The sequence below is a fragment of the Oncorhynchus keta genome, chromosome 29 (genome assembly GCF_023373465.1).
Source record: "Oncorhynchus keta strain PuntledgeMale-10-30-2019 chromosome 29, Oket_V2, whole genome shotgun sequence".
In the NCBI taxonomy this organism is placed as follows: Eukaryota; Metazoa; Chordata; class Actinopteri; order Salmoniformes; family Salmonidae; genus Oncorhynchus; species Oncorhynchus keta.
In genome coordinates this window covers 48,124,406-48,147,181 of record NC_068449.1, presented here as the reverse complement: position 1 = coordinate 48,147,181, position 22,776 = coordinate 48,124,406, and the positions used below count along the sequence as shown (strand labels likewise).

At 39.7% G+C, this 22,776-nt stretch overlaps 2 protein-coding genes across 7 annotated transcripts in view; both read right to left on the bottom strand.

The window, feature by feature from the left end:
* The window catches only part of LOC118361893 (zinc finger protein 79-like), a 190,887-nt gene that overhangs the window by 46,511 nt on the left and 121,600 nt on the right, over positions 1–22,776 (bottom strand). Inside the window, exons 1-2 of one of the 5 annotated variants that reach the window (XM_052485251.1) lie at positions 418–717; positions 60–312 (exon numbers count right to left, since the gene is read on the bottom strand). The exons of 2 other annotated variants lie outside the window; for them this stretch is intronic. In XM_052485251.1, the coding sequence (XP_052341211.1) occupies positions 60–312; positions 418–444 (280 nt within the window). In that variant the 5' untranslated portion in view covers positions 445–717. Of the gene's footprint in view, positions 1–59; positions 831–22,776 lie in introns of those variants that run through there. 2 more of the 5 variants (XM_052485252.1, XM_035742170.2) reach the window with 2 other exon arrangements.
* On the bottom strand, positions 11,427–17,577 carry LOC118361961 (zinc finger protein 583-like). 2 transcript variants are annotated; one of them, XM_052485348.1, is made up of 4 exons: positions 17,543–17,577; positions 17,011–17,122; positions 15,699–15,829; positions 11,427–14,938 (listed from the first exon to the last, which is right to left on the bottom strand). In XM_052485348.1, the coding sequence occupies exons 2-4, from the start codon at positions 17,021–17,023 to the stop codon at positions 13,778–13,780; spliced, it is 1,305 nt and encodes a 434-aa protein (XP_052341308.1). In that variant the 5' UTR covers positions 17,024–17,122; positions 17,543–17,577; the 3' UTR covers positions 11,427–13,777. The 2 variants fall into 2 exon arrangements, with proteins under 2 accessions (XP_052341308.1, XP_035598092.2); XM_035742199.2 differs by lacking the exons at positions 17,011–17,122; positions 17,543–17,577 and adding an exon at positions 16,205–16,985.

Here is a 22,776-nt window from a genome sequence, read left to right as displayed (position 1 = left end):
GTCACACATGCGCATAGGATAACGGGGCGACAGGCCCCGCAGCCTTCTGCAAAACGTACCTCTGGTCATTCCTCTGTTTCGGTTGAGGATCTTGACACTACTGGGACGACTGGCGAGGACGCGCTCTCGCATTGTCCTTTCTGCGCGCTCCCGTGCCACTTTCAGATCGAGAAGCTGTAGTTTCCTCCGCAATGAGCTGTTTTCTTTCCGACTTTGAGTTATTTCCAAACGAAACACTGCATAGTCGTCGTCTACGAGTTTACAGATCTCTGCAACGGCTGCATTTGCTAGCACCTCCATGATGGAGGCTATCTGAGTGTGAAAAACCATACAGTTAGCCATTGTTAGCAGCTAGCTAGCGTTAACTAGATAACATCGATCAACCAAGTCCCGTCTCCAACGAGAATTAAACACGACCTGGGAAAAGTATGTGACGCTGTTCATTTAAATGTCATGAGTTCCACTGCGTTAATAAACGTCTTAATAAAAACGCTAACGTTGAAATTGTTCTTAGTCAATGTTCACTTCCGTTTAAACTGAAGAGCAATTATCTTATTGGGTGGCGTCATAGCTCAAAGGGTGTGGTTTGAATAACTGTCCTGTTTTACGTTACGCATCAAATCTCATATGATCGAGTATCTTTTAATACCTCTGTTTGGTTTGCTACATGTTTGATGAAGCAATGTAAGTTGATTTTTGTATTATGAATAATAAAAAATAAAAACATTTTTTTAAAAACTTAAACAAAAAAAAGTATATTTCAAGCTGAGAGCAGGCTAGTTTAGAAAGAGCATTGTGTTAGCAAAAATAGATTAGACAATAATAGAATCACCTCAGTAAGGTAAATATTCATCTGTCCGAGTTCTGTTTAGTTGACTGCTTCTATCTCTACAAGTTACCACAAAATATACACAACATTTGGAATAGTTAATTTATGATTTTAAAATACCTACCCAGGTAGCTAGCTAGCACTCACCTGGCTAACTTGTGTGCTGTCATGAGGGACGCCATACAATATGACTTTTTTCTAAGTATTGAGAGCGCTTGGAAGCAGGCAATGTTGAAAAGTCATCTTTAGACATGTTGTAAGTATGCGCCCGCAACCCATATTCTCCGCAAAATGCTCTCATGGTCAATAGAGCTGATCATGGACTGTTGCATATCAGACAAACAGCAGCAATACATAATTGCATATCTATTGTTTTGTAACTAATTACAGAATACAAGTCACTGATACACTTCACAATAATTAGTAAAGGCTGAGTCACCTTAGAAGCTTAGACATAAGAGAATGTACATGAAAACAGCATACAATAAGTGTACTGGACAATGTATTGCTTGCCCTGCATTAGCATTATCAATGACAATGTGTTCAGAATTGTATGTATTGATCAGACAATTATTTGATAATTTACGATAGGCCAGCATAGCTGATATATTGAGCAACATGAACACTAATGAGAAATAAAGGTGAAAAATAATGGTGAGACAACTGACAAAGTGTGCAGGAACCCATTGACTCGAACAAGTTGTAACACTCATCTCCTGTCCAAATGCTTGAAAAAACAATACAAAGTAACACGTGATGTCACCTAAAAGTGAATAAGTTATGCTTTAGGAAATGCAAACAACTGCAGAGATTGATGGGGAGGGCAGCGGGAGAGGTGGGTGACCCATGTACCCCGCTTCAATCAAGCAGGCTTCAGTCACCCCCAAGATTAAAGCGGGAGACAAATCCAGCCATGGCCTCCTTGTCAGGCCTCTCACACTGGGCAGATGGGTCCTGGGATGGACAGCTCGCACAGCTTCCCCACATAGAGCGCTGGATCAAGGGTGATCTTGTTGAAGAGGAGATCCAGGAGCCTGTCTACATAGCCTGTAATATTTTTGAAAAATTGGTAGTGTAATGCAGTAAATGCTTGTTAAATGGGTAGTGAATTTAATTTACATGTATTTACTGTTCTGAGTTATGATGCAATTAATTTGTTGATGTAGTGATCTATCCATTCTACAATGTGTTTTTGGTGTTTCTGATATAGATATTACTGAGTTGGACCAAGCAATTAAACAAATGCCTATGCCAAAGAAGGACACTCTTTACCTGGACAATTGGAGACCAATCACATTGTTGGCAACTGACTATAAATTACTAGCCAATGTCTATGCCAATAGGCTGAAAAAAAGACCTTGATGATATAATCAGTGAAACTCAATCAGCCTTCATTAACATTAAAAAAAGTCAATTCTGTTATGTTTAGATTTGTTTGGAGGAGTAAAACATATTATATTCAGAATCACAATTAGTGAAAGGCTTTAATCGTGGAGGTTTTGTTAATGTAATTTATATGTTTAAATTAATGATTACAATATTCCACCCTGAAACCATATAATTGTATAAAATTGAGTAGTCAGTAAAATTATACATCTGTGAGTGTAGTTTTAGTCAGAATTAGGGTAAAACAATATGTCTGTACACTATGTCTTTATAGTATCTTAAACACAAGACTGTCTGAGCAAAATTCGGTGCCGACTTGACTAGAGATTTGTGGGAGTACGTCTCAAGGTCCCACGGTCTCCCTAATCTCTGTCGGCTGGGTAGTGAGACAGTATGCGTATGATACCTTCTGTTTGTGTGTGAAAGTATGTGCGTAAGGAGTCTGTTTGTGTGTGAAAGTATGTGCGTAAGAGCCAGTATAAAATGAATGGTTTTGTACAACGAACCAGCGCTCTCGTAATTAAACTTTCTGACTATCGTAGCTGGGCCTTCGTCTGTTTCATTCAACCAGTATCTTGCAGTCTGAGTAGTTTAATTGAATTGTGTTATGAACACTGAGAACATAATTCTCATGACAGGTTTACAGGCTATTGATTTTGAGTCGTTAGTGGGAGCTTTTAGAATTAAATGGTTGAAATTATGTCTGTCTAATCCTACTTCTATGTAGCATCATATCCCTAACAGTCTGTTTAATAAACTTGGACTTGAATTCCTAATGAAATGTGATTTTGACCCTCCAAAATTACCTGCGAAATTGTTTAAGTTTCACCAGCAAATGTTATTTTTCTATAAAATGATATTCAAGCACAATATTTCCCCCTACAAAACATTGATTTGGAATAATAAGAGTTATTAAAATTAATAGGAAATCCATTTTCAAATGCCTTTGGTTTGACAAGGGTATTCATTTTGTATGTGATTTGGTAGACAACACTGGGGAGTTTGAGTTCATTGGTAAATTTCAGGTTAATATTACTCAGAGAATATATGAAGGTTTTGCAAAGCAATTCCACTTCCTTTACTTGGATTTATTAAGAACACTTTGTTATATTGTGAGGTTGTTCTCTCTTTTCCAAGTTTACAAATTAATAACTTGAATCTATTGGATAAAAAATGCAACAATAAGTGGATATGATTGGCAGTTAATTAAGTAATTTTTTGGTGATTATAATTCAATATACTGCTATGAAAGTGACCAACCCATGCTATGGTCAAAAGCGACTACCTTTTTCCTCACTTGTCCAGTTATCCCAAAAGTTAAAGAAACTAATTTTAAAATATTTTCTTCCATCTACCCTCTTCATGATTTCTTGCACAAAAGATTCCATTTTGACAAAATGCCTTGTGGTTTTTTCCCCTCTGATTCAGAATTAATAGAGCATTTATTTTTTTCATGCCACCATTCTAGTAAACTATGGATTGAAGTTCATGAATGGTTGTGTATAAAATCTCCAGAAATACCTATGTTTACCTTTGATGATGTTGAATGGCATTATGTTTATCCTTGTAATTCCCATCATAACTATTTTATTAACATTATTATTCTCTTGTCCAAATATTATATTCACAAATGTAAATGGGGTGGAAAAATCCCCTATTTTGTAGTTTTTTTTTTCCATTGAACTGTTACAATTTTATAAATCCCCCAATCTTGTGAAACGTAAAAAGTTGGAAAAATTATTAGAAGTTATGTCTCTGAATGTCTGTTTATGTGTCATTGCCTTGTCATATATTAATGATGTCCATTATTATTATTATATATACACTGCTCAAAAAATAAAGGGAACACTTAAACAACACAATGTAAGTCCAAGTCAATCACACTTCTGTGAAATCAAACTGCCCACTTAGGAAGCAACACTGATTGACAATAGATTTCACATGCTGTTGTGCAAATGGAATAGACAACAGGTGGAAATTATAGGCAATTAGCAAGACACCCCCAATAAAGGAGTGGTTCTGCAGGTGGGGACCACAGACCACTTCTCAGTTCCTATGCTTCCTGGCTGATGTTTTGGTCACTTTTGAATGCTGGCAGTGCTTTCACTCTAGTGGTAGCATGAGACGGAGTCTACAACCCACACAAGTGTCTCAAGTAGTGCAGCTCATCCAGGATGGCACATCAATGCGAGCTGTGGCAAGAAGGTTTGCTGTGTCTGTCAGCGTAGTGTCCAGAGCATGGAGGCGCTACCAGGAGATAGGCCAGTACACCAGGAGATGTGGAGGAGGCCGTAGGAGGGCAACAGCAGCAGGACCGCTACCTCCGCCTTTGTGCAAGGAGGAGCAGGAGGAGCACTGCCAGAGCCCTGCAAAACGACCTCCAGCAGGCCACAAATGTGCATGTGTCTGTTCAAACGGTCAGAAACAGACTCCATGAGGGTGGTATGAGGGCCCGACGTCGACAGGTGGGGGTTGCGCTTACAGCCCAACACCGTGCAGGACGTTTGGCATTTGCCAGAGAACACCAAGATTGGAAATTCGCCACTGTGCTCTTCACAGATGAAAGCAGGTTCACACTGAGCACATGTGACAGACGTGACAGAGTCTGGAGACGCCGTGGAGAACGTTCTGCTGCCTGCAACATCCTCCAGCATGACCGGTTTGGCGGTGGGTCAGTCATGGTGTGGGGTGGCATTTCTTTGGGGGGCTGAAATTAGGTACCGAGATGAGATCCTCAGACCCCTTGTGAGACCACATGCTGGTGCAGTTGGCCCTGGGTTCCTCCTAATGCAAGACAATGCTATACCTCATGTGGCTGGAGTGTGTCAGCAGTTCCTGCAAGAGGAAGGCATTGATGCTATGGACTGGCCCGCCCGTTCCCCAGACCTGAATCCAATTGAGCACATCTGGGACATCATGTCTCGCTCCATCCACCAATGCCACGTTGCACCACAGACTGTCCAGGAGTTGGCGGATGCTTTAGTCCAGGTCTGGGAGGAGATCCTCAGGAGACCATCCGCCACCTCATCAGGAGCATGCCCAGGCGTTGTAGGGAGGTCATACAGGCACGTGGAGACCACACACACACTACTGAGCCTCATTTTGACTTGTTTTAAGGACATTACATCAACGTTGGATCAGCCTGTAGTGTGGTTTCCCACTTTAATTTTGAGTGTGACTCCAAATCCAGACCTCCGTGTGTTGATAAATTTGATTTCCATGGATAATTTTTGTGTGATTTTGTTGTCAGCACATTCAACTATGTAAAGAAAAAAGTATTTAATAAGAATATTTCATTCATTCAGATCTAGGATGTGTTATTTTAGTGTTCCCTTTATGTTTTTGAGCAGTGTATATATATTTATTTTTTCACCGGGTGTTGCCTGGTGTTCTATTTTTTATTTTGTTATTTTATTGACCGGAATGTCCCTGTATTGATGTGTAATATTGTTATTATTGTTGCAATACGTTTTTAAAAATTATGGATAAGTCAACGTACAAAAGTGTAAGTAAAATCAAATTCAAATCATTTAGAAATTGCGCTACTAATGCACACGACCGCACAAACACGTCTCGTAAAAAAGTAAAAATGTTTTTGTTTGGTTAATTTTTGGAAATTACAAAAACATTTTCCTTCTTAAGATGTTCCAGCTGGGCAGGCTAACGTTAGTTAGCTAATTAATTTGCTAGCTATCATGCAGTAGGCGTATATTAATAATTATATAGTCAATGAGTAGAAATTGACATACAATCATAATTGACTGTAGCAAATATAAAGCAACCACTAGCTACCGTGGCTGAAAACACAAACATTGCGAGATGAACGAGTGACGAATTTCTGGGCAAGGGCGGCCCATTTAAAAATCATTATTTCCTCCCTTGTCCTGCAAGTGTATACTCGTCAGCCGTTATCAGAAGTGTCCACTTAATTTGAGGGCTGAGGGGATAGGGTGTGTCTTTTAAGTGTTTGGAATGGAGCTGAGATTTCAGTCTTTGAGGTGTGTTTCCTGACCGATTCCGCATTTGGTTAATACATGTCCCCCATGAAACACTGTAGACGCGGAATCCTATTTCACGTCCTCAAAATCCCCAGAATGAATCTAACTAAGATAACAAAAAAAAATATTTAATTCATTTTGACGTTTTAGTTGCACAATTTTGCATAATCTAAGGAGCTACTCTACTGGGCATGTCTGTCTCACTGTCTATCTATGCTATTTGATAGAACACAGCCACTGCAGCTGTAAACCCCATGTTAGTGGGCAAATGGACCTTGTCAAATCAAAACCCAACCTTCATTTACCGGTTGTGACGCACTGATGTTCCAAATGCCGTTTTAGAAGAGACGGACTTTATGACCAAAATCATCCTATTTACACCATGTAGTCCATTTTGACAATAGTATAACGTTTTTTTTTACTCATATCGATGCCACATAGGCCGTTTTCAAAAGGAGTCATTGCTTTTTAATGGCAGTCGCTCTTTAACTCTTACCCTATGTGGTCTGGAGCCTGCTGGTTTTCTGTTTTACCTGATAATTAATTGCACACACTTGGTGTCCCAGGTCTAAATTAGTCCCTGATTTAGAGGGTAACAATGAAAAGCACATTGGAACTGGATTTGAGGTCCAGACTTGAGTTTGAAGGCCCTATATTATGTTCTGTATATGTACAGTCACCTCCATAATTATCATCACCCTTGATTAAGATGAGCAAAAAAGACTCCAGTTAATAATTAAAATATTGAGCTACAGTGCCTTCATAAAGTATTCACTCCCGGACTTTTTGTGTGTTACAAAGTGGGATTAAAATGGATGTAAATCATCATTTTTTTGTCAAAGATCTACACAAAATACTGTCAAAGTGGAATAAAAATGCAAACTTTTTTAAATAAATGAAGAAAAAAATAACTATATATTTTGATTAGATAAGTATTCAACAAGTCTCTTAAGAACTTTGCACACCGCGATTGTACAATACTTGCTCATCATTATTTTTTAAATTCTTCAAGCTCTGTCAAGTTGGTTGTTGATCATTGCTAGATAGCCATTGTCAAGTCTTGTCATAGATTTTCAAGCTGATTTAAGTCAAAACTCAGGAACATTTAATGTTGTCTTGGTAAGCAACTCGTGTATAGTTGGCCTTGTGATTTAGGTAATTGTCTTGCAGAAAAGTGAATTTGTCTCCCAGTGTCTGTTGTAAGACAACTAAATCAAGTTTTCCTCTAGGATTTTGCCTGTGGTTAGCTCTATTCTGTTTATTTTTATCCTAAAAAACTCCCTAGTCCTTGCTGATGACAAGCATGCCCATAATATGATGCAGCCACCACCAAGCTTGAAAATATGAAGAATGGTACTCTGTGATGTGTTGTGTTGGATTTGCCCCAAACATAATGATTTGTATTCAGGACAAAAAGTACATTAATTTGCCATATTTTCTTCAATATTACTTAAGTGCCTATTGCAAACAGGATACATGTTTTGGAATATGTTTTATTCTGTACAAGCTAACTTATTTTCACTGTCATTTATGTTAATATTGTGGAGTAACTACAATGTTATTGATCCATCCTCAGTTATCTCCTATCACAGCCATTTAACTCTGTAACTGTTTTAAAATCATCATTGGCCTCATGATGAAATCCCGGTGTGGTTTCCTTCCTCTCTGGCAACTGAGTTAGGAAGGGCGCCTGTATCTTCAAAGTGACTGAGTGTATTGATACACCATCCAAAGAGTAATTAATAACTGCACCATGCTCAAACAATATTCAATGTCTACTTTTAAAAAAAAATCCTTCTACCAATAGGTGCCCTTCTTTGCAAACCATTGAGATTGTGTCACTGATCTACACATAATACCCCATAATGTCAAAGTGGAATTGTGTTTTTATACATGTTTAAAAACAAGTAAAAATGAACATCTTTTTTTTAATGGCAAATTATATTATTTTATATAAACACAACTGGTCAGAGAATGAAAAATACTAAAAAAAGATAGTTGCCAAAATATTGTCACCCCTGTTTTCAATACTCCAGCACCCTCCCCTTGCAAGGACAATGACACTGGGCCTTTTTCAAAAAAAAAATATGAGACTGGAGAACACTTTGGGAGGGATCTTAATCCTTTGTCTGCGCTTATGGACTGCCTTCTTCAATTAAACTATAGGTTTTCAATGGTCGGGAGACTGAGATGGACATTGCAAAATGCTGATTTCGTGTTCAATTTACCATTACTTTGTGGATTTTGATGTGTGCTTGGGGTTATTATCTTGCTGGAAGATCCACTTGCGGGCAAGTTTCAGCATCCTGGCAGATGCAACCATGTTTTTGGCTAAAATGTCCTGGTATTTAGTGAAGTTCATGATTCCGTGGACCTTAACAAGGGCCCCAGGACCAGTGGAAACCAAGCAAATTAGCCCCATAACATCAAAGATCCACCATCATATTTTACAGTAGGTATGAGATTAGGTTGTCTTCTACATATGCTTTATTTTCAAGTCATCTCACCATAGCACCGCCTGGAGTTTGCGGAACGGTATTGGTACTTGGATTGAAACTGGTGCTATGAGGGGGAACGAGCATCAGAAGACTATATGGGCTATATGATTTCTCCCTGACCTTGCTCCCCCATCTTTAGTCCACTCAGCAGGTCAATGCTCTCTGGTTCATCTTCTATTGTCTCCTCTTTGACCAGCAGCAGATCAGGCTTCCCATCCTCCATGTCTACTGACTGTAAGAGATACAGAGTGAGAGGATGTTGGATCAAGAAATCTGATATGAGCATCTCCTGATTAGGCAATGAGGGATTGCTATGAGTACTACGCAAACATGTTAGTTGATTTTATACTATGAAAACGTGTTAGTTGATTTGATTACGAGACACTCTTTTAATGGTTTGATCATTCAAATGCATGGTCCCACACGTAAGACAAAATTAATCAAGACCTGGGCCCATATCCACAAAGAGTCTCAGATTAGGAGTGCTGTTCTAAGAACCTAAGGAATTAACATGGTCCACACACACCCACACAGTTGTGAAGCGGGCACGACAGCGCCTATTCCCCCCAGGAGGATGAAAAGATTTTCAGGAGGCACTCAGATCCTAAAAAGGTTCTACAGCTGTATATCACTGGGACCGAGCTCGCTGCCATCCAAGACCTCTATATCAGGTGGTGTCAGGGAAAGGTCCAAAAACTTTTCTCATTCAAATATTTTTTATTGAACACACACAAGAATGGTGTATAGGTATAAAAGACAAGTATACAATTCTTATCTAAACATAAAAGAGCAGACAGAAACTACAAGACCCCAAAAAATACAGAACACAACATACAGAACAAGGACAGGTAGAAAGAAAGAGGGTAGATGTCTTATTATGGCTGTTTTGCCATAATATGGACTTGGACTTTTATCAAATAGGACTATCTTCTGTATACCACTCCTACCTTGTCAGAACAGAAGGAAAGAACTTACACACATTAACTTTTAACAAGGCACACCTGTTAATTGAAATGCATTCCAGGTGACTACCTCATGAAACTGGTTGAGAGAATGCCAAGAGTGTGCAAAGCTGGCATCAAGGCAAAGGGTGGCTACTTTGAAGAATCTAACATATATTTTGATTTGTTTAACACTTTTTTAGTTTACTACATGATTCCAAATGTGTTATTTCATAGTTTGTCTTTACTTTTATTCTACAATGTCGAAAATAGTAAAACAAATTAAATAACAAACCTTGGAATGAGTAGCTGTTGTAAAACTTTTGACCAGTAGTGTATATTATATAACTTTATAGTAGAAGAATAAATTAACATAGAAATATCCTTTCTATTTTATTCAGCTAATTGATTCCCTAGCCAGTGGTCACATGGAGCGGCTATTCTGTGTTGAATGTAAAAAGTGATCATTTAAAACAGGTCCTATACACTTAATTTAAAGTTATTTGGCTACTTTAGTTGTGATACAAACCTCTTGCAAATCAAAACATATTGGCTGCATGATGCAACTTTTGTATGATGATTTGAAAGTCGCTAAAAAAAGGTAATGCGATCAGTTTCTTGCCTAGACTATGTACACTGTTCATTAGTCTCTTATTCTGTGCATTCAAATTGCCATCGATAGTATAGCCTTAATATGCTTGTACTGGACAGTGATACTACCCATCCCGGATCCGGGAGTGTTGTTTTCAACTGACACTAATTAGCATAACGCAACCAACATAAATATTACTAGAAAATATTCCTATTCATGAAATCACAAGTGAAATATATTGAAACACAGCTTAGCCTTTTGTTAATCACCCTGTCATCTCAGATTTTGAAAATATGCTTTACAGCCAAAGCAAGACAAGCATTTGTGTAAGTTTATTGATAGCCTAGCATAGCATTATGCCTAGCTAGCAGCAGGCAACCTGGTCACGAAAATCAGAAAAGCAATCAAATTAAATCGTTTACCTTTGATGAGCTTCGGATGTGTTCACTCACGAGACCCTTTTTCCCCAAAATATTATTTTTGTAGGCGAAATCGCTCCGTTTGTTCTTCACCTTTGGCTGAGAAATCGACCAGAAATTGTGTTCACGACAACGCCGAAAAATATTCCAAATTAGCTCCATAATATCGACAGAAACATGGCAAACGTTGTTTATAATCAATCCTCAAGGTGTTTTTCAAATATCTATTCGATAATATATCAACCGGGACTGGTGGCTTCTTAGTAGGAGAGAGAGAAACAATGGCCGCATTTGTCCTTTACACACAAAACACTGAGAGACTTCAGCTGACCACTGATGCAATGTTGACGTTCAGGCTCATTTTTCAAAATAAAAGCCTGAAACCATGTATTGTGACACTAGATACATTAGGGAAGCCATAGAAAAAGGAATCTGGTTGATATCCCTTTCACTGCTCAATAGGGACGCAGAGGTTTCTAAATAAGAGTCACTTCCTGATTGGATTTTTCTCATGCTTTCGCCTGCAATATCAGTTCTGTTATACTCACAGACAATATTTTTACAGTTTTGGAAACTTCAGAGTGTTTTCTATACTAAGCTGTCAATTATATGCATATTCTAGCATCTTGTCCTGACAAAATAACCCGTTTACTTTGGGGAAGTTATTTTTCCAAAAATGAAAATAGTGCCCCCTTGATTCAAGAGGTTATTAATGAAATACGAGCGCTATAATAGGTGTGTTGGAAAAATGAAAAGCTACTGATACTCATCATTCATTCATTATGAATACGATTTATTTGATTTCATTCTTCATTAATGTAACCACAATGTTCAGTTGAAATGACAGATGCACTCATCAACAGTAGGAACATCTTATTGATAAAATATATAACACATGTACTTGGGCTAATTCACCATCTGATGAAGTGGAAACTCAAAGGGGCAGATTCAGACTTGGAAATGTACAACTTTCATATGCACTTCTGAAGCTTCAAATCAGACAGCTAATTACATCAATGCCGCGTAATACATTCTGCAGTCAAAACATTTTTCAATATGTAATCCAACATGTTTAGTGGATGTGTGCATCAAAAATTCAACATTCACCTTTTCCTACTATTTCTGTGAAGTCTAGCATACAATTTGATGCATACAGTGGTTTGTACCATACAGAACGCACCGAAACTGCAAGGCAAACACAGCATTCCATTGGAAATTAATGTACTTCTGATGTACCGAAACGCAATGATGCTGTCGATGTCCGTATTTGGTATTCAGAGTTACCTTATTCAGTCGCGCAACGTGCTCTGCAGGTGCGGTTACCTTGCCTGCTCTAAATACATTTCATTCAACCGCTGAAAACCCCCCCACTTGCTGTCCAACAGATTTTCTTGTGGAGTTTCCATTCAACAGGGTTTTCAGTACATGTATTTTAAGCAATCCCTTTAAATACGCGGCACCTTTTTAGTTAGAACTTTGTCAACATACTCACTAGAATATATCGACAGAACGGGTTCAGAATATTAGGGATCAGTGGGGCGGTAGCGTAGCCTAGTGGTTAGAGCGTTGGACTAGTAACCGGAAGGTTGCGTTGTTCAAACCCCCGAGCTGACAAGGTACAAATCTGTCGTTCTGCCCCTGAACAGGCAGTTAACCACTGTTCCCAGGCCGTCATTGAAAATAAGAATGTGTTCTTAACTGACTTGCCTGGTTAAATAAAGGTAAAATTAAAAAATATAAAAAAAAATGAAAGAAAGCCATCTAAATATATGCATATTCGCCTCCGTTTCAGCACCAATTGTTAGATTTAAAAAATACTCTGAGCTTGTAGATTATTTAGGGTAAGGAAAGTATTTATGAATCACAAAAAAACAGGTTTGGAGAGCCTTTACACGCAAAATATTGATCCTGAAAGTTGCCATATTCAAGTTCAATCAATGAGGTATTGGAAGGTGAGAAAATTGTACAATAGGGGTTCAAGAATATTACTAGAAATACATTATCCCTCACTAATCATGGAATTGTAGGCTAATGACTGGTCCAGTAATCATGAACCAGGCTCCAGATTTAAACTGCTAAGTGTGGTCTAAGTGTGGTCTAAGTTCCATAATGATTTAAAATAGTCTACATGATCCAAATGATTGCAGAACGTAAGCCTAATATGAGCCACTAATGCTAGTGACTCTCTGGAACCATTTACAAGGACGTGACAGAGGAAAGAAAGGTAAATAGAATGGCAATGGAAGGATGTGAAACGTAGGCTACAAATTGAAAGAAACTAACACTAAAGTGACAGTTATAAATTAATGTGGGTATTACTGGCAGTGGCTCCCAATTCAATGGATAATATTTAACATTATAAACTGTCAAATTAAAAATAAACTAAGAAAAGCCTAGGCATATAATTAAAACCTTCTATAGCGCATAAATCAACTTGGTAGGTTTGGCGCTCAGAAGCATATAGCTTGGGTCACCAAGCTAATCTAACATTAATCTAACAGTTAATGTAATGTCTTAAACTTTGCAGCATACCCAATGATGTCTATAGGCTTACTCAATCACTGCAAATGGCAGATGTGCGCTTCAGGCGCACCATTCCGTATAACCTATATTTCAAAGCCATAGCCTACCAGATAGTTTGGTTAAAAAACAGTGATCCAGCAGTTCATATTGAGAGTTGAGAAATAAATGTAATACCTACGGAAAGCTGAGACCCTCATCTCTCCAACAGTCACAACAGTGGGCCTATTTGCTTTTAAAACTGTCATTTTTCCGCAATTGCAATTTGATTTGCATTTCACTCTCCTCTCCCATTCACTCAGAGTCCAGAGAGAGAGAGAGTGTGGTTTGGAGGATGGATGAGATGTTTCGGAGAATAGCAGCGAGTCTATTTAAATATAAAAATGTGGAACTTGAAATTGAATGTCATTGTCAATACACCTACATTTTCAGAATGCAACACTTTATAATATTAACTAGAGCGCTGAGTATCAGGTTATTAGCGAATTGAAGGCAGTTAGCAAGTTTGGCAGGCAAATAACGCCCATCAGCGCCATTCATTTACAGAGCCCAGTTTTGGAGTAGCCAAGTTACCGTGGTGGGATTAAACTGAGGTCATGACTCGTGACCGCTAGTCTGGGGGTAATACTGGGCCCTCTCTCCCGTGTGGACCTTTAGGTGCATCTTCAGCTGGTGCTGGTGGGAGAACCTCTTCTCACACTGGGGGCAGCTGTAGGGTTTCTCCCCTGTGTGGACCCTTTGGTGCCTCTTCAGGTTGCAAGTCTGGGCAAAGCTCATGTGACACTGGCTACAGCTGTAGGGTTTCTCCCCTGTGTGGACCCTCTGGTGGATCTTCAGGTTCCAAGCCTGGGAGAAGCGCATTTGACACTGACTACAGCTGAAGGGTTTCACCCCTACGTGGACCCTCTGGTGGATCTCCACCTTCTGGGGGCAGTTGAAGCCTTTGTTACAGAACATGCAGAAGAACCGTTTCTCTTTAGTACCGCCTGATGTTGCTCCCCCTTCCCCAGCCTGGACTCTAGCCTTGTCGTTTGAGTTCAATACTTGATCGAAAAGGATGCGGCCGTGTGAATCGGAAGGTGCCATCGACGTGGACACTGGGTCGCGGTCCCTGAGCGCGTGTAAAGGGGAGTGGGTTGCGATATTTGGATTTGGCTCTAAACTTTCCCTGTAGTCTAAGAAGTCACTAGTGTTGCCCTGCGACTGTCCTTCTCCTAAGTGAGTCTGGTCTGCATTCCATGTCAGAGGATCGTCACCCTCCTCTTTCACAGTCACCTCATCTACAACCAGACCATCCCCTTTCTTATCTAGGAACCCTTCAGAGTATACACTACTACTGTACTGGTTCCAGTCCCCTCTTACTGGATTAGTATCTAAGCCCACAGGCACGTCACCAGGTATCATCTCTGTCTCTGTAGCGTATGAACAGGTCGGATCATTGCCAGTCTGTAACGCTTCACCTGAATCCCGATGGGACAGAACCGTCCTATGGCTCCGGTTACCGTAAAGTAAATACTCTGAGCGGGGAGTAGGAGGACAGCCCAGTCTCCTCAGCATCGTTAAAGTCTCTGTCTCAGACTTGATGACGGCGTTCGGCGTCCTACTGATGTCCCTGGGCTGCGCTGGGGTGGTGGTGGGGTCCTCTGTGACTACATGGGGCGCTCCAGTCTGGATGTCGCTGCTGTGTTGTGGATCCTCCTCTCCTTCAGACCTCTCCTGCTTGACTCCAGGACCTGCAGCCTCTGTATCTGCAGACTGACACAATAGGAGAAGCTATTATCGTTACATGAGTTGAATTAGATAAAAATGTCATAGGGAAGTCTCATAAGCTCCTATGGACAGGGCCGTGCACAGACCCCCCAAAATGCCTCTGTAGCAAAAATAAATAAATAATGAACATAAGCCTATTTATTTCTGCAACAACTGAATCATCACAAATTGTAAGCAAGCTAGTTACAGTAACTCCTAAAGAGATGACTGGCATCAGGAAAAGAGGTTGGGCTATCAGCTGATTATTGGTGTTGATGATTGATGTAAATCTGCTAGTTAACTAGCTCGATTTATTTTACTGATTGTGATTAACCTATGTATTTCTGCCTCTCTCTGCTGCTCGTATCAGCCAACCCAATATTGACGATGATGTAGGCTAAATCATGTGTGATCAAGTGTTAATCAAGTGTTAATAAAATGTTATGCTGCTGTGGCAGCACTGTTGATATTTAATAGCAATCTCCGTACAGGAAAGATTGGGAAATAGACGCAAACGGGCCCACCACCCAAAAGGACACCTTGGAGACTGGAAGGGCAGCCCTGTTTTCTTTCTGGCTTTGAGTTATTTCCAAACGAAACACTGCATAGTCGTCTACGAGTTTAGAGCCCTATCTGTGCACGCGCCTGCTTATGGCAGATACATGAGGATGTACATGTAAGCAAGTGAATAGCCGAGGGGAGCCTTCCTGAAATAAACGGGCCACATTTAATTGACTCATTTTCAATTCAACATTATTTCACTAACCTCTATCACAATAACGTTCTGGGCTGAGGTTCCACTCCCCTCATCAACATTGATTGGTTGGTCATCTCTCCATGTATTGTGTCTCGCTGGCTTCACAAAGCTCCTGTGGCCTCCAGTGAGATTTCCTTCACCTGAGAGAGAGTGATTGGGAGGAAAAGAGGTGGTTAGGTTACTTACTGTCAATGCTCAACACTATATAGTTGATGTAATGTAACACTTCTCATAAGTTCTTGATATAGGCCTACTATTTATTGATATATGTATTATGTTCCATACATCAAATATTTTTAATTGAGTAAATAATGGGGAAAACAGTAAATCAATAATCTGGTTAGAATATGATATTATGTCTTTGCGCAAGTTAGATAGTAATCAGGGGACTGGGGGAATTATTGCATACTTTCCAAAAACTGACCAAAACTAAATTATGGGTAACACATCTGAACACATGTGTAGTAGGGAACGGAGTGACAAGCCCCGCAGCATCGGCCTTCTGCGAAATGTACCTCTTGCCATTCCTCTGTATCGGTCGACGAGCTTGACACTACTGGGACGACTGGCGAGGACGCGCTCCCGTGCCACCTTCAGTTCTTGTAGCTGTAATTTCCTCCGCAATGCCCTGTTTTCTTTCTGGCTTTGAGTTATTTCCAAACGAAACACTGCATAGTCGTCGTCTACGAGTTTACAGATCTCTGCCACGGCTGCATTCGCTAGCACCTCCATGATGGAGGCTATTTGAGTGTGAAAAACCATACAGTTAGCCATAGCTAACCTTAGCAGCTAGCTAGCGTCACCTATATACTATCTATCAACCAAGTCCTGTCTCCAACGCAAATTAAATACTACATGGGGTAAGTATGTGATGCTGTGCAGATCAATTAGTCATATTTTGAATTCCATGGTGTTAATAAACGTCTAAATAACAACAAGAAAAACGCTAACGTGGAAATAGTTATTGGTCATGGTTTACTTCCGTTTACACTGAAGAGAAAGGATGTTAATTGGTTGGCGTCATAGCTCGAAGGGTGTGGCTAAATGAAAAGGATGTGCGTGCTGTTCTTTGAATTACGGAAATGTTTTACATTACACATTAAATCTCCTATTCATGATCAGTATCTTTAAAGCTCAGAACAGAAAAAAATGACTAGCTGGAACTCGTCTGAGCGGTCGGCTATGAATGCCCACAACCACTAGTACTAAAGTTGTATTGATTTCATTTTATGAATGAAGAACAGTAATAAAAAAATATAGGCGGGTGCATCACTACTCCCATCGAAGATATATTACTGAATGTAGTATATTTCTACCTGACCTTGTTCCCCCATCTTTTGTCCACTCAGCAGATCAATGCTCTCTGGTCAGTCTTCTATTGTCTCCTCTTTGACTAGCAGCAGATCAGACTTCCCATCCTCCATGTCTACTGACTGTAAGAGATACAGAGTGAGAGGATGTTGGATCAAGAAATCTGATATGAGCACCCTGCTATGGAGCATCTTCTGATTGGGCAATGAGGGACTGCTATGATTACTATGCAAACATGTTAATTGATTTGATACTTTGCAAATGTGTTAGTTGATTTGATTACTTGACACTCTTTAATGGTTTGATCATTCAAAGGCATGTACAGACTTAAGACACACTTAATCACGCCCTGGGCCCATATCCACAAAGTATCTCAGCGTAGAAGTGCTGATCTAGGATCAGGTTCCCCATCTGTCTGCATAGTCTTATTTATTATTATCTAAAGGCACTCCTGCTCAGAGTTGTTTCTCTATTAGTCTGCACCTACTGTTTATGAAGCATGTGACAAATTATATTTTATTTTGAGTTCATAGTGGACTCACCTCAGTGTGTGGCCCTGTGATGCTCAGCTGGTTCCTCTGTGGGTTCAGGAGGAGGTGTAATCTGGTTGTCCTCCATGACCATGGTCCTCTCAGGGTTCCCCAGACCCTCCTCACTCCCCTCCTCCTTCACCAGCAGCACCTCGTCCTACTGGAAGAGACAGGTGATACAGATTACACAGACATACACTCCCTCAGGTACATACACACAGATAATAACCACACTTTCAACATGGAGTGTTTACCCATCCCCACTAGTTTTGAGTCCTATACTGTTACAGACTTCATTGTTGTTAAACTATCATGGTGGACATAAATATGATGTCGTGGGTAAATATGATAAGTCAAAAGTCATCAGACAAACCTGACTATTTATGTGTACAGTAGGTGTTTGTTAATGTGTGGATATGTGTAGGTACATTTAGTAAGTGTATAATGGTTGTTGGGTGTATGCAGAATAGAGTGATATCAGATGATGTATACTAAAGAGTCTCAATTTAGTCTTAGAATGAACATTTTGTGATTATTAAACATAAGTGTTAAATACACCATATGAAAATCACACATACACATCTCAACTAACAATATGCATGAACTTGTTAAACTGCATTAATAGGCATGAAATCTGAAAATATAGGCATTTGTGAACATCATATAGCCTACACAGTACAAACACAATATTTAAACAGACTTTTTAAGTTTATATACAATTCCTAAATGCAACATTCTACCCAGGAATTTTCAACACTAAAATCTGTTAATCCAATATTCCAAATGCATCTGTGAATCTGTATAGCACTTTATGACATCTGTTGATGTAAAATTCATTTGGTTGAATGATTCTGCTGACAACAATGCAAAATATTTTCTCTTTTAAGGGGAATTGCTAAATGTACGTAGATCAAAACATTTAATAAAAATATGTTTGTGAAATGATTACTTTCAGGCCCTTCCCAACATTGCAGAGATAATAATATAAAAAGTATTTGGAATAAATACAAAATGAGTAACAAGATATTCTAAACTAAGTGTTTTGATAGCTTTCAAATGTAGTATCAGGTCCATGTAGAAGAAATAACCCTTTACATATATCAAATAGCATTTTATTTGTCACGTGTCGAATACAACAGGTGTAGACTTTACTGTGAAATGCTTACTTTTACGAGCCCTTTCCCAACAATGGGAACAATGGGATAAAAATGGAGAACATTAAGAAAAAAGGAAATGGCAACACAATAAAACAACAGCGAGACTATATAAAAGGAGTACCGCTACTGAGTCAATGTGCAGGGATATGAGGTAGTTGAGGTAATATGTAGGTAGGGGTGAAAGGGACTAGGCTAGATGGATAAGGATAGATAATAAACAGAGTAGCAGCAGCGTATGTGAAGAGTGTAAAAGTGTTATTTTGTGTTGGAGTGTCAGTGTAGTTAATGTCAGTGTAGTATGTGTCAGTGTGTGGGTAGAGTCCAGTGAGTGTACATAGAGCTGGTGCAAGAGAGTCAGTGACTGAGTGCAAATAAAAAGGTGTCAATGCAAATAGTCAGGATATGGAAAGATAAACAAAGTGCTCGATCCTCCAATGAACAGAAATAGGACAGCACTCCGGTAAATAAACTTAACGCCACGTAGGAGAGGAGATGGTGCTAAATTACTTCTCCAAAGAGAGACATATTGGATAGTCCACTTGGGCACTCTTGCCCCAGCAGGCCTGAATGAAGAAAGTTATTTTTCGTTGTATGTTTTTGTAGTAGTATATAAATAGGTCAAACATTTAGGTAATGACATCGTTACTGAAGAAGGGCTCATACCCGAAATACTCGTGCTGCAATAAAAATAGTCAGGGTAGCCATTTTATTAACTGTTCAGCAGGGCTTTCCTCTGACATCGCTTGGTATAAAGGTCCTGGGTGGCAGTGATGTACTAGGCCGTACGCACTACCCTCTGTAGGTCGGATGCCAAGAGGTTGCTTGGGCGGTATGTAAATCAGAGTGGCTCCATAGTGCCTGGGATGATGATGTGAGCAATGACCAGCCTTTTAAAGCATTAGGAAGTGATCTTCATGGTTACATTTAGGAACGGATGTGAATAGCAGTTGAACTGTTGTGGTTTTACAAGACAAGAATATGCACAACTTGTGAACAGTAGTTAAAGTGTTATAAATATGCAATATAAATAGGATATATACACATGAATGAATAACCATAGCATTACACTATTATAACAACTATAAACAGGGCTATAAACATAGCAGTATAACATTAACCTAAATAATAAACACTAGAGAGAGAAACCAATTACTAAGACAGACAAGAGAAAGATTTCTGGCATTTTCTCCAGCCTGGTGAAGCTGTCATCTGAATCTGCTAGGTTAAAGATCTGATCTGCCTGGCGCCACAGAGTCGTAAATTACAGTGCACAACAGCTACAGTAAGTGGCTACATTGAGAAGCGTCACGGTAGCATGCTCATATGACACTCTATTTACCAATACAAGCAATAACAGTGCACTTGTGCATAACCCCCTGTGCAACCAATGCAGTAGCAGGCACTTACACTGAACAGAAACATAAAAGCAACATGTAAAGTGTTGGTCCCATGTTTCATGAGCTGAAATAAGATCACCAAAATTTTCCATGCGCACAAAAAACGTATTTCTCTCAAATTTTGTGCAGAAATTTGTTTACATCCCTGTTAGTGAGCATTTCTCCGTTGCCAAGATAATCCATCCACCTGACAGGTGTGGCATATCAAGAAGCTGATTAAAAAGTATGATCATTACACAGTTCTGGGGACAATAAAACACCACTCTAAAATGTGCAGTTTTTTCACACAACACAATGCCACAGATGTCTCAAGTTGAGGGAGCATGCAATTGGCATGCTGACTGCAGGAATGTCCACCAGATCTGTTACCAGATAATTTAATGTTAATTTCTCTACCATAAGCCGCCTCCAACATAGATTTAGAGAATCTTGCAGTATGTCCAACTGGCCTCACAACCGCAGACCTCGTGTAACCACGCCAGACCAGGACCTCAACATCTGGCGTCTTCACCTGCGGGATCGTCTGAGACCAAAAACACGGACAGCTGATGAAACTGTGGTTTCACACAACCAAATAATTTTTGCAGTAACTGTCTCAGGGAAGCTCATCTGTGTGCCCGTCGTCCTCACCGGGGTCTTGACCCGACTGCAGTTTGGCGTCATAACAGACTTCAGTGGGCAAACGGTCACCTTCAATGGCCATTGGCACGCTGGATGAGTGTGCTCTTCCCGGCATTAACAGGGAATTGACTGGTTTTCTAATCCATGCCCCTACCTTTTTGTGTAAGGTATCTGTGACCAACGAATGCATATCTTTATTCCCAGTCATGTGAAATCCATACATTATGGCCTAATGAATGTATTTAAATTTACTCTTTTCCTTATATGAACTGGAACTCATTAAAATCTTTGAAATTGTTGCATGGTGTGTTTTATATTTTTGTTCAGTGTATATATAGACAATATGCATAGCAGTATTCGCAACACACTTACATTACAGTTTGGTAGTATAGTAGAAAATATGTCTGCAAGCTTATCAAAATAACTTTAAGTAATTAGTGGTAATTATTATTACACAGCACGTCAAACCCCCAATAAGAACCCATACAACTTACATTTCGAAGTACACACGACATTCAGGTATTCGGGTTAATGTCCACAATAAAAACTCCTCAGAAAAACATGTGTCTTCTTCCTTCGCACATTGATAACACTCTTTTGGATACTGGAACATCTTCACTGTAGCCAGGTCAGTATCAGGCAATACGAAGGACCATGAAAAAAAAATGGTCTGAAAAATAAAAAAATCTGAGCGGTTGGCTGTGAATGCCCTCATCCGCTAGTACTTAATGCTGATTAAGGATCTAACTCACTACAGGCTGTCCGGCAAGAACAAGGCAGATGTTTTATTGGCTCTTGGTCACAACAACACATTACCACACAAGCACAGAGACTAAAAGTGATCGTCATGGTTACAATTAGGAATGGACAGCAGTTGAACTGTTGTGGTTCTTTTAGGCAAGAGTGTGCACAACATGTAAACGGTATTAGTTAAAGCGTTATAGTCATTCAGAGTAACAGTTATTCCAAGATCCATTGTAAATAACCAAAGTGTGTGTGTGTGTGCTAAATGTGTGGTGGTGATGAAGAAAATGAATAAAAACCCTGAAAGGAGAAGCATTCACCTTGTTCTTACCGAGCATCGGGTAGAGCAGTGGTTCCCAAACTTTTTATAGTTCCGCACCCCTTCAAACATTCAACCTCCAGCTGTACCCCCTCTAGTACCAGGGTCATCGCACTCTCAAATGTTGTTTTTTGCCATCATTGTAAGCCTGCCACACATACACTATACAATAGCCATTTTACATATAAAACCTTATTAGTTCATCAAAAATTGTGAACAACTCACCACAGGTTAATGAGAAGGGTGTGCTTGAAAGGATGCACATAACTCTGCAATGTTGGGTTGTATTGGAGAGTCTCAGTCTTAAATCATTTTCCACACACAGTCTGTGCCTGTATTTAGTTTTCATGCTAGTGAGTGCTGAGAACTCTCACATAGGTACGTGGTTACAAAGGGCATCAGTATCTTAAAAAGCACGATTTGCCAAGGCAGGATACTCTGACCACAGCCCAATCCAGAAATCTGGCAGTGGCTTCTGATTAAATAACATTTTCAAGAGAACCGCTTGTTGCAATTTCGATGAGGCTCTCTTGTTCAGATATCGGTAAGTGGACTGGAGGCAGGACATGAAAGGGATAATGAATCCAGTTGTTTGTGTCATTCGTTTCAGGAAAGTACCTGCATAATATGGTGGAAATTACAAGATTATGTTATAATGCTGTTATTGCATCAAATGGTTGTTTAATGCAACAGAGTAAGGGGTTGTTAGAACACTCATTTGTGTGTGTTCTACTGAGGATGGGACTCTCGAGATTTACAATGTATTTGGGTGATACGGCATTCCAGAACATGAGTTAATGTTTCTGTACTGGGGTACCAGGGGGAGATGGCTCCAGTATGGAGTTGGGGGGCCAGACACTGGTCTCTACACAATGAGAACTGGTTTTACAGCAGATACTGTCTGCTGTGAATTATAAGTATCTTTCATACAGATCTTAACCTTGTGACCCATTCCAAGATGGCAGAGCAGTCAGACGTCTTGTCGTGTCGTGTCCCTTGTATATATTC